The sequence below is a fragment of the Coloeus monedula genome, assembly GCF_965178545.1.
Source record: "Coloeus monedula genome assembly, chromosome: 14".
NCBI classification, from domain to species: domain Eukaryota; kingdom Metazoa; phylum Chordata; class Aves; order Passeriformes; family Corvidae; genus Coloeus; species Coloeus monedula.
Window position 1 is genome coordinate 7,801,060 of NC_138794.1, and position 13,312 is coordinate 7,814,371.

Consider the following 13,312-nt stretch of genomic DNA (forward strand, 5'->3'; position numbering starts at 1 on the left):
CAAAATTTATTTTCTTTCCATTTTTTAAATCGAAGATGACTGATGACTTTGTATTTCCATTCAGGATTGATTCATGTTGCTTCTTAAGCATGTGTTCCTCACCTGAATTGTGTTTTATTCTGGTGTGACTGCAGATATTGCTTGGAAACTTGTGGCAATACCAGTGGATTTTGGGTTACTTTACATGTCTGTGAAAACGTGAGCAAGTACATAAAATGCTTCTTAAATCCTCTGCATTTCACGCCTGTGCATAGAGAAAGAAACAGAATTATGACCTAGGGTTTTTCACATAAGATTTTTCTTGGGTTTGGCTTAGGAGATTTTTGCTGGTCCCCTGTGCATGGATGAAATTCATCTAGTGTAGGCAGAGAAAGTGCAGGCATGGCTGAACAAGGCACGGAGTGGTCATCTTCTGCCCTTCAGGCAGTGTTCCCCAGCCTGAGCTGTAGGATGATGTGCTATTGCTTTCCAAATGTGTCATTTTAGGACTGATGCCGCTCTCCTTCATACCAGTCTGAAGTGATTCTATTGGCTATGGTGGAATTATTCCAGATTTCACACCTTTTTAACTGAGAGCATAAATTGACCTGTATGTGTTGCATTTCCTCTATTTGGTAATTATTTCAAGTACACTCAGATTCGCTAAATTTCCACAGGCAGGCACATTTGCAGCATGGTGTTAATAAACAAAAAGATCCTGTGATGCACAGTTTCAGGACTGCACGAGGCAACTGCTCAGAGTTTGGCAGCCGTCCTCTGCGGGTGCCCATCCTCCTGGAAGTGCTGGGAGCTCTCCTCGACACACAGCAGACTCTGCAGCACAGGGCAGGGCAGTGACTCAGCAAGGCAGATTGCTGGGCTCCTCTCAGCTGCCTTTGGCTCCCACCGAAGGCAGGATCCAGTTCAAGGTTGCTGTGGTGACTGTTTTTAAAGCTCTGCCTGGAATTCATTTTAGCTACCAAGAGACTGTCTGTCACTCTATGGCTACCACCTCCCACAAGAGCTTCATTCTGCTGCTAGACTGGAGCTTTTAGAGAAGTGCTCCCTGCAGACAATAGAGGCCAGTGGTCTGCTGTTTATACCCAATAAAATCCTTTTGCTTTCAGAAGTACTTCATGGACGAGTGTTTTGGCCCTAGGATGTTGTTTGGCACAGGTTTTGCTGGACACCGGTAAGGTCGGAGTTGTGTAGTCTAGCAGAGAGCAAGTTGCAAATTAAATCCAACTTTGGCTAACTCTGCTTTTCTCTAAATAACTACAGCATGTTTTGTTGAGTTTTTTTTAAAGCAGAATAATAGTGGAGCAAAAAGGAATGCATGCCTGAGCTATTTTCCTTTCTTTTCCCTTTCCATCAATCTTGTTTGTTGCTAATACATGGAAGAATTAATAACTGGTACGTTAGATAAATCCTGGTAAAACATTGCCCTAATGTGCTTGTAGCAGCAGTAGCATAATGAGACAGCTACTGTAAGAAAGCTAATCCTGAAAGTTAGGCCAGCCCAGGGCTAGGCAGACTAATTCTTTCAATCCCCGAAGATATTCAGAATTTTCATTCCTGACTGAGCTGCCTGTATCCTGTTTTCTTCCTCCTTTTGCATTAATCTGTATTTATGTTTTCTCCTCCCCTTTTCCTCATCTTTGCCCCCAAGTGTTCCTCAGCTTTATATATTGAGTTTCTCTTGGCACGCCAGAAATCTGCTGATGAATACCACTTGTTTGAAAGTTGCATGCGAGATTTTTCTCTGCAAGTGTTTTCTATGAAATCCAAGTGAGCAAGTATTATGTAGAACTAAGCCGTGGCTTCGAGCCTAACTTTTCGTTGTGTGCATATGATATTTGCAGTATACATCAGAAATACACTTAGAGAACAACAGCAAAAGTTGTCTGTGCATTTGGAGCGTTGCTTGCTGGTTTGGATGTATCCAGGGGAAAAATATTTGAAGGATAGATTTAAAAAATAGGAAACAGCTTTCTGTAAAGATGAAAGCTATTAATCTTTGAAACAAATGATCAAAAGAAGTTAGGGGATCTCCACCATCCAAGCTTTGAATTCAGTAATGGATGCTTGGCTGGAGAAGAAGCACTAATGGGTGGCATTTGGCCTTTGTTCCAGAGCAGATGATTGAAGAATTTTGCCTTCAGTGTCTTCCCCCATAACTCTTAGGATTTTCCCTCGCCAGACCAGCTCTGACTGTTGTAGCTCACCCGTTGTGACTTGCTGTGTTAGTGCTGGAGATGTCCTCTCCTGGCCTGCCCCATATTCCCACCCTTTTAAAGTCTTTGGCATTGGAAACGCCTCAGTGTTGTGGTTGTGTGAAGGTTTCTTTTGCAACTGACCCTAACTGTCTCAGAGCAGCCTAAGTTCCTTCCAGGGAAGGGAGATCCCAGAGCTGTGGTAACCCTTTAAGTGTGTTTATATGTCCTGTTTAACTGTTACATATTTCAGAAATAGAAAAATCTAGGAGCATCTTCCAGAGATTTGGTGTCTTCATTCCCGAGTTCAAGTTGATGTATGTTAGCTGGAGACAAAAGACTTAATTTCTGAAATTGCTGGGTCTTGGTTGGTGTTGGTTTTTTTCCCCTCCCCTGACATGCTTAATCTTTTGTAAACCCCCTTTTGTGGTTTTGTTCAAGCAATTAATGTAGAAATGAAGGTTTCTTAAATGAGGATATGCAAGGAAGATTTGAAGTAACACACTGATTATATAATTAATTCTCAGTTGTAAATTCATTCTGATGGAGTTAATTCTTTCCCAGAGGCTGAAGACTAGTTTTGGTCCACCCACAGTGCTGTAATCAGCTAAGAAATAAAGAAAAAAAAGGCCTTAAAGGAATGGAAGTTTCATGACTGGTTTTAGGGAAATAATGCCAGAAACAGGCAGGATATTTCATTTTCAATTCCTGCAATAGCTTCTAAGCTGTGATCTCGAACTTTCGGTATCCAAATCCAGTTTTCAAGCAGTATAGTATGTTGAGTCCAAAAGAAATCAGAAAGGAACGTTACCTGAAGAGGATGGAGAAAAATTGTCTGGGTGGGACCTTGCACAGATGGGGAACTGTGTTTAGTAGAAGATGTATTTTGGATTCTTTTTTTACATTTTTCATGAACACAATAGTGTTCAAATATAGCTTTCTCTGTGACAGTTGCCCATTTACTAATAAAGAGGGTCCAGTGACTGTCATCCTGATGGACTCTTACTGCTTCTGACAGTGTTTTGTGAGGTGCTGGCTTCACAAAGCATAAACAACACTCCAAAACCTAAATAATTTGGAAAATCCTGTTTGCTGTACTTCATTTGTCTGCTTCTCTTAACCAGTGACCTAATAATCCTGTCCATGTGTTTAGACTGCAGGTTTCCAGAACAAAGCAACAATAACAAAGAAATGATGTTGACAAATTCCCAGGATTTTCAAATGAAAATGCACACCACGCATGCTGCAGGGACAGTTGCAGCCTATTTTTCTCTCGAATAACTGATTTTATTTACAAGGCTTTCTCATCCCCATTTGTCTCTGCCTTTACATTGGTTGGCCATATTTTGTATCAGAAATTGAAAGCACTGTTGTCCAGGGGTGATTTTAGCGTGCAGCCAGGTGAGCATGGGCATGCAGTTCTCATAACATAGGGACTGGTAGTTTCTGGTTTATTTTCTGGCTCTGCTTCGTGGCTGCAGCAGGAGTTGTGTTGTGTTGTGTTGGTTAAACTGTGTTATCACCACATCTCTGAGCTCCATCGAGGACGTGTAAATGAAGTCAGCATGATGCAGATAGAGCTGGCAGATGATCTGCCTTGCAGCTCTGGGCAGCAAGAGTAGGCTTGCCCTGCAATATCACTTTATTTAAGTGGTTTCTTTACCCCTCTGCCTGAATTTGGACAGAATGAAATTCCCACTGTCTGGTTTTCCATGAGCTGCTCCCCAGCTTCTGCTTCCAAGTTTGGTGAAATAAAAGCCATCTATGGACTGATGTACCATTCCAGTGAGGAAATAGTTAAATATAATTTCAATGTGTCATTTACATTTGAGCCTAACGAGATTATAACTGGAGCTGTGTGAAAATGACTTTTTGGTGCTATTTTCACATAAACTGACTATTTATTTATTTATTTTGTTCTGGGGTTATTTCACACCCCAAGGGTTTCATTTTTGTTGGTTGTTTTATTAATGTAAAAATACTCATTTTCACACCCAAATGTGTGATTATTTAAAATGCTGCTTCTATTCATTGTGCACTGACTTGCAACCTAAAGGCAAATATTCAAATGTCTGGAGCTTGATAACTCCATGGTGGTTTTGGCTGGCTTTTTAAACTCAAAAATTACTGGGAAGAGAAATGGACAGTAAGTAATTCAAAGTGGTATAAGGGCTGCATTCCCGTGCCTGCCTCTCAGCATCCAAGGGTGGGTCACAGGTTATTCCAGCACGCTCTCTAGAGTGGTGCCCTGTCTCAGGTGCACACAAACTCTGTCCCAGCATGGTAGTGCCAAAATTCTGGAGCAAGAGCCCTCACCTCTGTGGTCCTGTGTGACTTTAAACAGCCTCTGACCCTGTCCTGCATGGAGGAATAATGTGGATGACAACACAGAGGCAGAATTGCAGCAGCGTTGCTGCAAATGTCTCTGGCCCTTGCTCATTCCCACCCTCCCTCTCCTCTACCTTGACTGGTGTGGACCATGGAGAACAGGAATACAAAATACTCTTTGCCATCATCTCCCCTCTCTGGGAACAGATTGGTTAAAACACAGCTTACAATGTTTTGTTGGGTTGGTGGTTTTTTTTTTTTTTTTTTTTTTTGGTAAATTGGAGTGATTTTTAAGTGTCTAAATGTGATGTGAAATCAGTGTCCAGGGCTCTGCATTTTGTAATAAGTGAATGTTTTGCTGATTTCTTGCTAGAATATCTGCAACCACACCAATTTGCATGCCTGTATGTGTGTTAGATTGCTGGCAAAGAAATGCTGAATGCTGATAATTGTATACTGGTTTTCAAGCCTGATTTAAGTAATTTTGATTTTTAATTCATTCTGTGCTTCCTTTTTATTTCTGCACATGTGTAGTAATGTCCTGTAATGTTGTTGCCTAAAATAAGCAGTAAGAAATGAAGTTGAGATGGCCGATGTAAAGGGAAAATGACATTTTTTTCCTTTGATTCTTTTTTTTTCCCAGTAAAAGAATAAGTCTCTGTATACAGAATGTTCAAAAATACTGCATTCACGGTCTTGCTGCTAATTTATATACACAAAACATCATGGCTGTGGGGAGCCTACAAAGCTCAGGAAAGTGATATTTAGAAGTTCTGCACAAGAATATTTTTGTTCTTGAGGAGCACTGAGCGGCCAGCACTCCACACCAGAGGTGCTCAGCACCTCTTGTGCTTTGGCATCCAATTGTGTGAAATCCTGGTTGAGATCCTGCAGTCAAGTTGTGTTGGAAGGAGAAGAAACCTCTGTGCATGTGTTGAGGAAAAGGAAGAAAATACAGGGATCTATACAGATAATGTTAGTTCTGTGTGATAAACCCAGGGTGTTTATTCTCTCCTTCCTTCAGTGAAATACTTGAGTTCATGGATGGATCAGCAGTGCTGGAAATCTTACTTTCACCACATATCTCTGAACACCCTAGCAAATTATTAAAAGTTTTGGTTTTCTGGTTTCTTTTGATTAGGAATCTGAGAAAAAGGGGCTAATTGAGAGAATCCATATGGTCCAAGAGATCATCATAGCTGTTCAAAGCATCCTGGAAGAAATAGCATCATTTGGAGAGAGGATTAAAAAGTAAGTAATACATTTTTCTTGCTTAGCCATGATTTGCAGTGAAGCAGAACCAGGAAAATCAAGGTAGAGTAAATGTCTTGCTCCAAAAATGATGCAACATGCAGCAGGATAGACTGGCCAGTCCCACCACTGCTTGTTCACTTACAGTCTTTTATTCCAAAAAAACCTTTGCAAAGCACAGAGAAGAGGAGAAGCCATGAGCTTTATTGATGTAGCTTTCATGTTTGCCTAAACTTCTGGTCTTGCTTGTTTGTGATGGAGTGGGGAGTCATGGATGCCACAAATACTGCTTGAAGATGTGGGCACAAAAGCGTCAGGCATTTATTTTCAGTCCCATTACAGAAAGTAGGTCCTGATGGTCAGTGTTGCCTTTCCCACGCCCTCCCCATCCTGACCTGGCTGCAGGGGTTACCAGTCACTTGTGCCAACACATTGATCTTCTTCTGTCTTTACCATTTTGAGCTGTCTGCTTCCTGCTGGTGCCACGAGGAAGCCCAAAGGGGGTTTTCAGGGTCTCATTGCAAGGGGGGAGGCACTGAGGGTATTCCTGACCTTAAAAAGGAGGGAGGTGAAGAGCCTAAAAAAAAAAATCCCACACACAAACACACACAAACCTTTTATAACTCAGTCTTTGTTGGAGCTTAATTGATCCATATTGTCTTCTGTTTTGAACACAAAGTGATGGTTTGTGACCAAGCCTCACTTTAATGAGGAGCTGGGTTCAAGCTAAAAATACAGCAACCGCATGTGCTGTGGTGCCACGCCGGACACCCCAGCTGGGGTGGAAGTGGCCCAAAGATGTATTCCAGTCTATGAACAGGGCACTGTTCTGCCCAGCTGCATGGCAGGAAGACTCAAAGCACTTAAACACTATTAATTCTTGTATTCATTTTGTTAACAATGATCTTAAAGAACACATTGGGTATTAATGTGGACGCCCGATGTAATTTCAGAAGAATTCTGTTATAGCTCGGCAGTGATGTGCCATTAAAAAATTGCTATCAAAGTTTTTTTTGTAAGTGACAGACTGAATTGTGCTACAGTTTCCGTCTGTCACTCCAGTTACACAATCATGGGGAGTTTTCATAGTTTAACTCAATTGAGCTGTTTTGCTATTTTTTTTTTTACTTTAGCTTAAGCTACATTGATTGATAATGATGGGTCCTCTCCCACCTATTTTTACTTAATATTTAGTATGTCTATTGAAGCTTAAATGTAATTCTTGAAGCGTCCTATTAATTTTATCTGTCAAGGGAAGTTTGTCTTATTTTATAGCCTGATAAGTGGTCCAGATTTGTTCTCTCTTTTTCCTACTCCCCGTGATATGATGAAGTCAGCAGGCAGATTGTATGAAACAGAGATGCCCAGATCCATAAATCCACCTGTGGTCTAACTGGCATCCTTGCAGTCCAAGTATCTCAACATCTGGTGCAGGCCATAGGGTTATATCTTAAAAAGGCACAAGGGGACAAAGGAATTTCAAAGATGTGTTAGCAGTAGATCCTCACCTTAAGTCCATCACTGACTTGCAGATGAGAGGTCTGAGTGAAATAAAATCCTGTTTTTCACTATAATGTGGCCAAAGCCTGAAATGCTGTAGTAACTGAGTTTTTCAAGAGTGCTCCTCTTGGGAAAAATCTGATGAGGATTATTGGAATGCAGAAGCGTGGGCTACTGCTGGCTTACTACAGTTTATCCAAATCAGCCTCCTTTATCCAGTATAGTAAGGAATTGTTGAAAATGTAAAAAGAAATAGGAGAAATAGTATATATATGTAGACAGATTTATATAGAATATTATGGCCCTAATGTCATACAGAGAAATTACTCGAACTGCTCTTTCACAGTTTAGCACCACAGTTAATCCAGTGCCAGTTACTTGTCAGGGTTGACTCTGGCTACCTGCCACGCCTGAGCCGTGCCCTGGCACTCATCTCGAGTCATCTCCAGTGTGGCCCAGCGGAGCCAGCTCCGATGGCTCGGCCCCGGCACGCCTCGTCTCCAGATCAGATAATCTGCTCATGAATAATGGAGAGCTGACTGGCGAGCAGAGATGTGTAACAAGTGCAACACATAGAAGAAGAAACAAAAACAACTCACACGCCTAACAACTTCACTGAGCTCCCCAGGGTTCCTCTTCTCTTTCCTTGTCATGATATCTGCCTCTCAGATATCTCCCTTAATCTGTTATAACATCCAGATGTAGGAGTCTGCTTATCCACCTTCCAAAGGGTCTGCAATTTACAGCATACGACTGCACCAAGCACTGCAAAGAGGTCATTAAATTATTATTGGGTAGCAGAGCACAAACAGTGTCCAAAACCAGAAATGTTGAGAAGGATTGTGTTTTTTCCTTCCAGCACATTCAACTGGACGGTGCCTTTCCTCTCTGTCCTGGCCTGCTTGGTCCTGGCAGCAGCAACAGTTATTTTGTATTTTATACCACTGAGGTACATTGTTTTAATCTGGGGTAAGTACTCCACTGTGTCTCATTTGTATGAGATAAATACAATATATGTCTACAGAATGAAATCAAACAAGCTTTAAATGACCTGTTACACAAACAAGTGCTGTTGCTTCGAGGTGAATAAAGATGTTATGAACTTCTTAAAATTACCATTTCTCCCCCCTGGGTTATCCGATAATTTGCTTTTTTTAGGGTTCTTTATGGATTTCCAACAGCACCACAAGAAGAGCATTAGCCTAGATAAGCTACTTTCAGTGTTATTATTCTTCTGCAGGAAAGTAATTAGCTTCCTGGTGCTGGAGCCCTCCAGCTGGGAAATGGTAGGAAGTGGACAAGATGTGTTTGCAGAGCTGGACCACGTAGATTTGGACCCTGGGAGCCTTTTGGGTCTGCGTATTCTGGCAGTCAGGACAGGCTGTGCCCAGTGGGACACACTGAGCATCTCCTTTTGCTATGGGTCAGAAAGTATTTGTATGAAGATACATCATGAACTAAAAGAGGAGCTTTTAAAAATTAAAACTTTCCTGGTGTTATGAAGAAATGTGAGATCATCTTTCACAGAAGGAAATAGCATTCAAGGGCATAGGACAAAGGGGAATGGCTTTAAACAGAAAGAGGGCCGGTTTAGATTAGATGAGGAAGAAATCCTTCACTGTGAGGATGGTGAGGCTCTGGCACAGATTGCCCAGAGAAGCTGTGGGTGCCCCAGCCCTGGAACTGTTCAAGGCCAGGTTGGGTGGGGCTTGGAACAACATGGTCTGGTGGAAGGTGGCCCTGACTGTGGTGGGGGGGTTGGATTGAAATGGTCTTTAAGATTCTTTCCAACTGAAACCATTCCATGATTCCAACTGCTGAAGACTTTCTACATCTCCAGATAGCCTCCTGTCTTATTTAGGGTGCTAACTTTTGCCTCAGCCTTGAGGTAGAACACAGTGCAGGTAAATCCTCACTGACCTGCAGAAGCTCAGCCCCGATGTGCCTCTGGGTTGTAGGGACCCCCTGTCACCCCTGGGGCTGAGCCATCAGCTGCTGTCTTGGCTCTCCTGGATGTAGAAAAGGGAGGGAATGAGAAGGTGGCATTAAAAAAAGCCATTCTTGGGCAACAGCAACAAAGAAATAAAGGATTAAATCAAACAAAAGAAAGGGCAAAAGGAAAGGGGGGAAATTGCTGGGAGTAAAAAGTTCAGTAACAAAATATTGTTGTTCTTGTATGGAAGACATGGTGAGTACATGAAAACTATACATCCATTCAACATCATCCAGAGTGACAGGGCCTTCAAATATGATACATGTTAAACAACTACCCTGTGGCAAGGCCTCAAAAGACCTTATGGTATTTTCTGTTTTTAAAAAATCAGGTACACAGAAAATTGTGTTGTCATTTTGCTACAAGTATATGGCTTAAAAGCTGAATCTCAGATGTGAAGCAGGTACATTTCAGGGAGAGGAGAAGGCTGGAGCAGCCATCACATTTGAAATCACTTTCAGGGAAACCACGATGAGATTTTGGACAGGGGCATGATGGAATTGAATGCTGTATTATGAACCTCAGAGGCAATGAACATTTGAATTTTTTGCTGTTCTTTAAAATGGATTAGCTGATTATCTTCACCTAGAAGACCTTATGCAAGGCAAGAGAAGACCTTATGAACTCCACAGTAAAATGAACATTACGCTCCCATGGATCTTCTGTCCAGACTAGGGACCACCTCTGCCAACTGAAACATACCTAAGTCCATGGAGGTGGACTGCTATTGCTGCAGTTAATAAGCCAAATTATTCACACAAGGATCAAACTGAAGTAAACCTTGTGATAAGGGTTTACAATGTCCCATAGCATGATAATATGGCTAGTTTGGCAAATGTGGCTCTGCAAGAAGGGGATAAGCCATGATGGATGGGGAAGAGAAACTTCCATTTTCTGAAGAAATGGAAGGAAAAAAAAGCCATTTTCCTGCCCAGTTTTTTTCAGGGTCTTCCAGTTGCCTGGGCAAGAGGAGAGGGGATGTTTTGGTCATGTAGGGTAGCAGATTTAACAGAACACTTGATTTTAAATGTGTGTATTCTCCCAAGAGTATCCCCCAGAATGAATTCATGCTGCAGTCTCTTTTCACCACTTTGTTGGCAACACATGATCCTGAAAGTAGAGAAATATTTTATCAATAATGTCCCCTACTTCCTCCAGGAGGAACTTGTGAGTGATTCCATGTGACAGGGAACATGTGTGTGACTTTAAGTCTGAGGCAAGGTTTTCACACTAATTTTTACTTCTGAATTCCCCTTCCCTTTTTCACCTTGCCTGAAAAAAATCAGAGGGAGGGAGCAGAAAAGGGTTGTATTATTTTGTTTGCCTTTATTTATTTTTTTTAATTTTTTTTTTTTTTTTATCCTAGGCATAAATAAATTTACTAAGAGGCTTAGAAATCCCTATGCCATCGACAATAATGAGCTACTAGATTTCCTCTCCAGGGTACCATCTGATGTTCAAAAGGTAAGTAATGAATGGCCACAGCCAACAGAGGCAAGGAGTGACACTGAGAGCGGCTGGGTGCTCCGTTTGGGAATACAATGCCAAAGACTTTTGAATAACGGAGATAAGGAATCGGGGGAAAATCCACAAAGGGAGGGGGAGAGAGTGTTAGAAGAGAGGGGAGCCAAAATCCTTTGTCAGAAGGATAAAATGATTGCAGAAAAATTATCCTGAAAAGACCTACTTAAAAATGATCTGGAAAATCACTCAGCGTGGTTACTGAGCTATGGTTTTCGTCACCTTTCTGCTCCGGTATTTGTACAGAGGGAGGAGAAAAATAGTCTCTTTGATAGAGATAACCATCCAAAAGGATTTACTGAATTCTTCTTTTTCTTAAGATAGGGGGAGGAATGGGGGGAATTATTTCTGTGACATTGTGCTTGAGCTCCAGGCCTCCTTTGGACAATGCCCCGCTCATCTTTTTCTTTAAAGAAAACCTGAAATGTGTATAAAATACTCCAGAGTTGATCAGATCAATCTTCTGCCATTATGGAATTATAAGTTTTAATCTAACCAGAATCTATCCTCCCTCAGTTTCAGTCAAGTCTTGTCTCTTCTCCCATTTCTTTGAAACAACAATACTGTCTTCAGCAATCTCGCCTATCTTCCTGGAAATTATTTGAACAATAAGTCCTTTAGAATGTCAAGATCTGTTTATTTCTCTTGGAGGAGGGAAAATAGTCTTGCTGGGTAATGAAGCCACACAATATAAAGGAGTCTTTCTTTTGTTTTAACTAAGTGGAATCTGTGTCCCCAGGCCCTGATCCTGATGCCCTGGATCCCTCTGACATTGTACCTTTCTCTGTGAATCCTGGCACTTTTCCTGTGAGGTGCTGCTCACTGGGAATAAGGGAATCACAATCTCACCTATAGTGACTTTATGCTGTTGGAGACAGAAATTGAACTGTTCACATGCACTGTTGAGGCATCTGGTAGAAACAGGGTTGGAAAAAGCTTCTGGTGGCATTTATCTCAAGAGGCCACCAGACTGATTGGTGGCAGCACTAATAACTGGAAAGAAATCTCCCCATAGTCTAGTGGGAAGAAAAATGCTAAGCTGGGACAATCATAGGGCCATTAAGCTTCAGTGTATTTTTATTTGTTGTCTTTGCTCTTGTAGAGGCCACTGAATTTGCAGTGATGGTTTGCATATGCCCTTTAAGTGTTTATGTTTAAAGATAAGTTGGTTTTCTATTTATGCTTTATTTAACATTTGCACTTACAACATTTCCTTGAGTGGTTTCTGTCATATTGGGACCCTTTGAGCTCTCCAAAGTAAATGATCACCATTTTCTATGGGAGGAATGATAAAAGTTCCTTGGATGGGACAAACCCTGGAGTTTTCCACTAGTTCTGAAAATAGTGACAGCCACACACTTCAGGGACAAATCATCTATGGAAGCTCCAAAGCCCCTCTGTCTGCTTTGTTTTACGTGCTGTCAGTGCATCAGCATTTGACTGCAGTGCTGCAATGAGTTAGAAATTACTCCTGTCTGTACAGTACCCATTTACAACCACATGTGTTGGACAGAAGACAGGAGGAGTGAAAAAGATGGCGTGTTCAGCCAAATTTTCCCCATGATTTCAGTGGGAATACTTTTGTCTAGCACAGCAGACAATTTGGAGATTACACCATCCTTGACAGTTTACCACGTGTTTTAACCATTATATTGTATATGATTTTTTTTTTTTTTTGAAAGGTGGAGGTAGCTTTGTCCAGGTTCTATTTGGGAGAATACTTTCCTTTTTTGAAATGATTAAGTATTTCAGCATCCCAAGGTCTGTGTATGGTTTTGACAACTGTCATCTTACTGTCTATTGGGAACCACTTGAATTGAGACTCCTGAGAGAAGTTTATTAAACTTATAGGTTAATGCCAGAAAGATAAGAAAAACAACTCCCAAACCAAAACAAACCCAAAAGATCTAGCCTACATTGCTGAAATCAGGTAGAACCCCATGTATCTCATTAGAAAAATCTGCTTTTAATATTTTTGTTTCAAGAAATGATGCATGACTTCTCAAATCCTTCCTGCAATTAATCCCCCATGTTCCTGTGTTTAGAAAATGATTCATTACTCTTGAACCTTCCTTAGTTTCCCTTGGTTTGTCCTGGGGGAGCCATTAACACACGCTGTAGTGAGCTAGAGTTACCTAAGTGCAAACGTCATGTCTGTTTGTTTTTACAGGTGCAGCACGCTGAATTGAAACCATACAGCAGCTCCAGCCCCATCAGGAAGAAGCGGAGCGCGCTATAGGATGCAGCGGGATTTCGGAATGCGGCATCTCCCTCCCCGCACATGCGTGCACACACAGCACCCCTCTCCTCCTCCTTGCTTCAGAACAACACTAGGATCACTGCCACAGACTTTCTCTTTCTTGGAAGATGTGGGTTTTGATAAACACCTATCTCGGGTTTCTTTTCTGGGTTGTCTCTTTGGCATGGAGTCCCAAAAAAGAGCAAGGTGAAATATGAATTAGTTTGCGGGGTGGGGAGGAGAATGGGAGAGGATGGTGCAACTGCACCTTTTCTTTTTCTTTTTTTT

The 13,312-nt window shown here is 41.6% G+C and overlaps 1 protein-coding gene across 1 annotated transcript in view; it reads left to right on the forward strand.

The window, feature by feature from the left end:
* The window catches only part of MCTP2 (multiple C2 and transmembrane domain containing 2), a gene marked incomplete at its 3' end in the record, with an annotated part of 100,689 nt that extends 87,665 nt beyond the window's left edge, over positions 1-13,024 (forward strand). Inside the window, exons 20-23 of the mRNA XM_082290357.1 lie at positions 5,662-5,771; positions 8,131-8,240; positions 10,631-10,728; positions 12,956-13,024. Coding sequence (XP_082146483.1) covers positions 5,662-5,771; positions 8,131-8,240; positions 10,631-10,728; positions 12,956-13,024 — 387 coding nt within the window. The remainder of the gene's footprint in view (positions 1-5,661; positions 5,772-8,130; positions 8,241-10,630; positions 10,729-12,955) is intronic.
* Between the last annotated feature and the right edge of the window lie 288 nt (positions 13,025-13,312).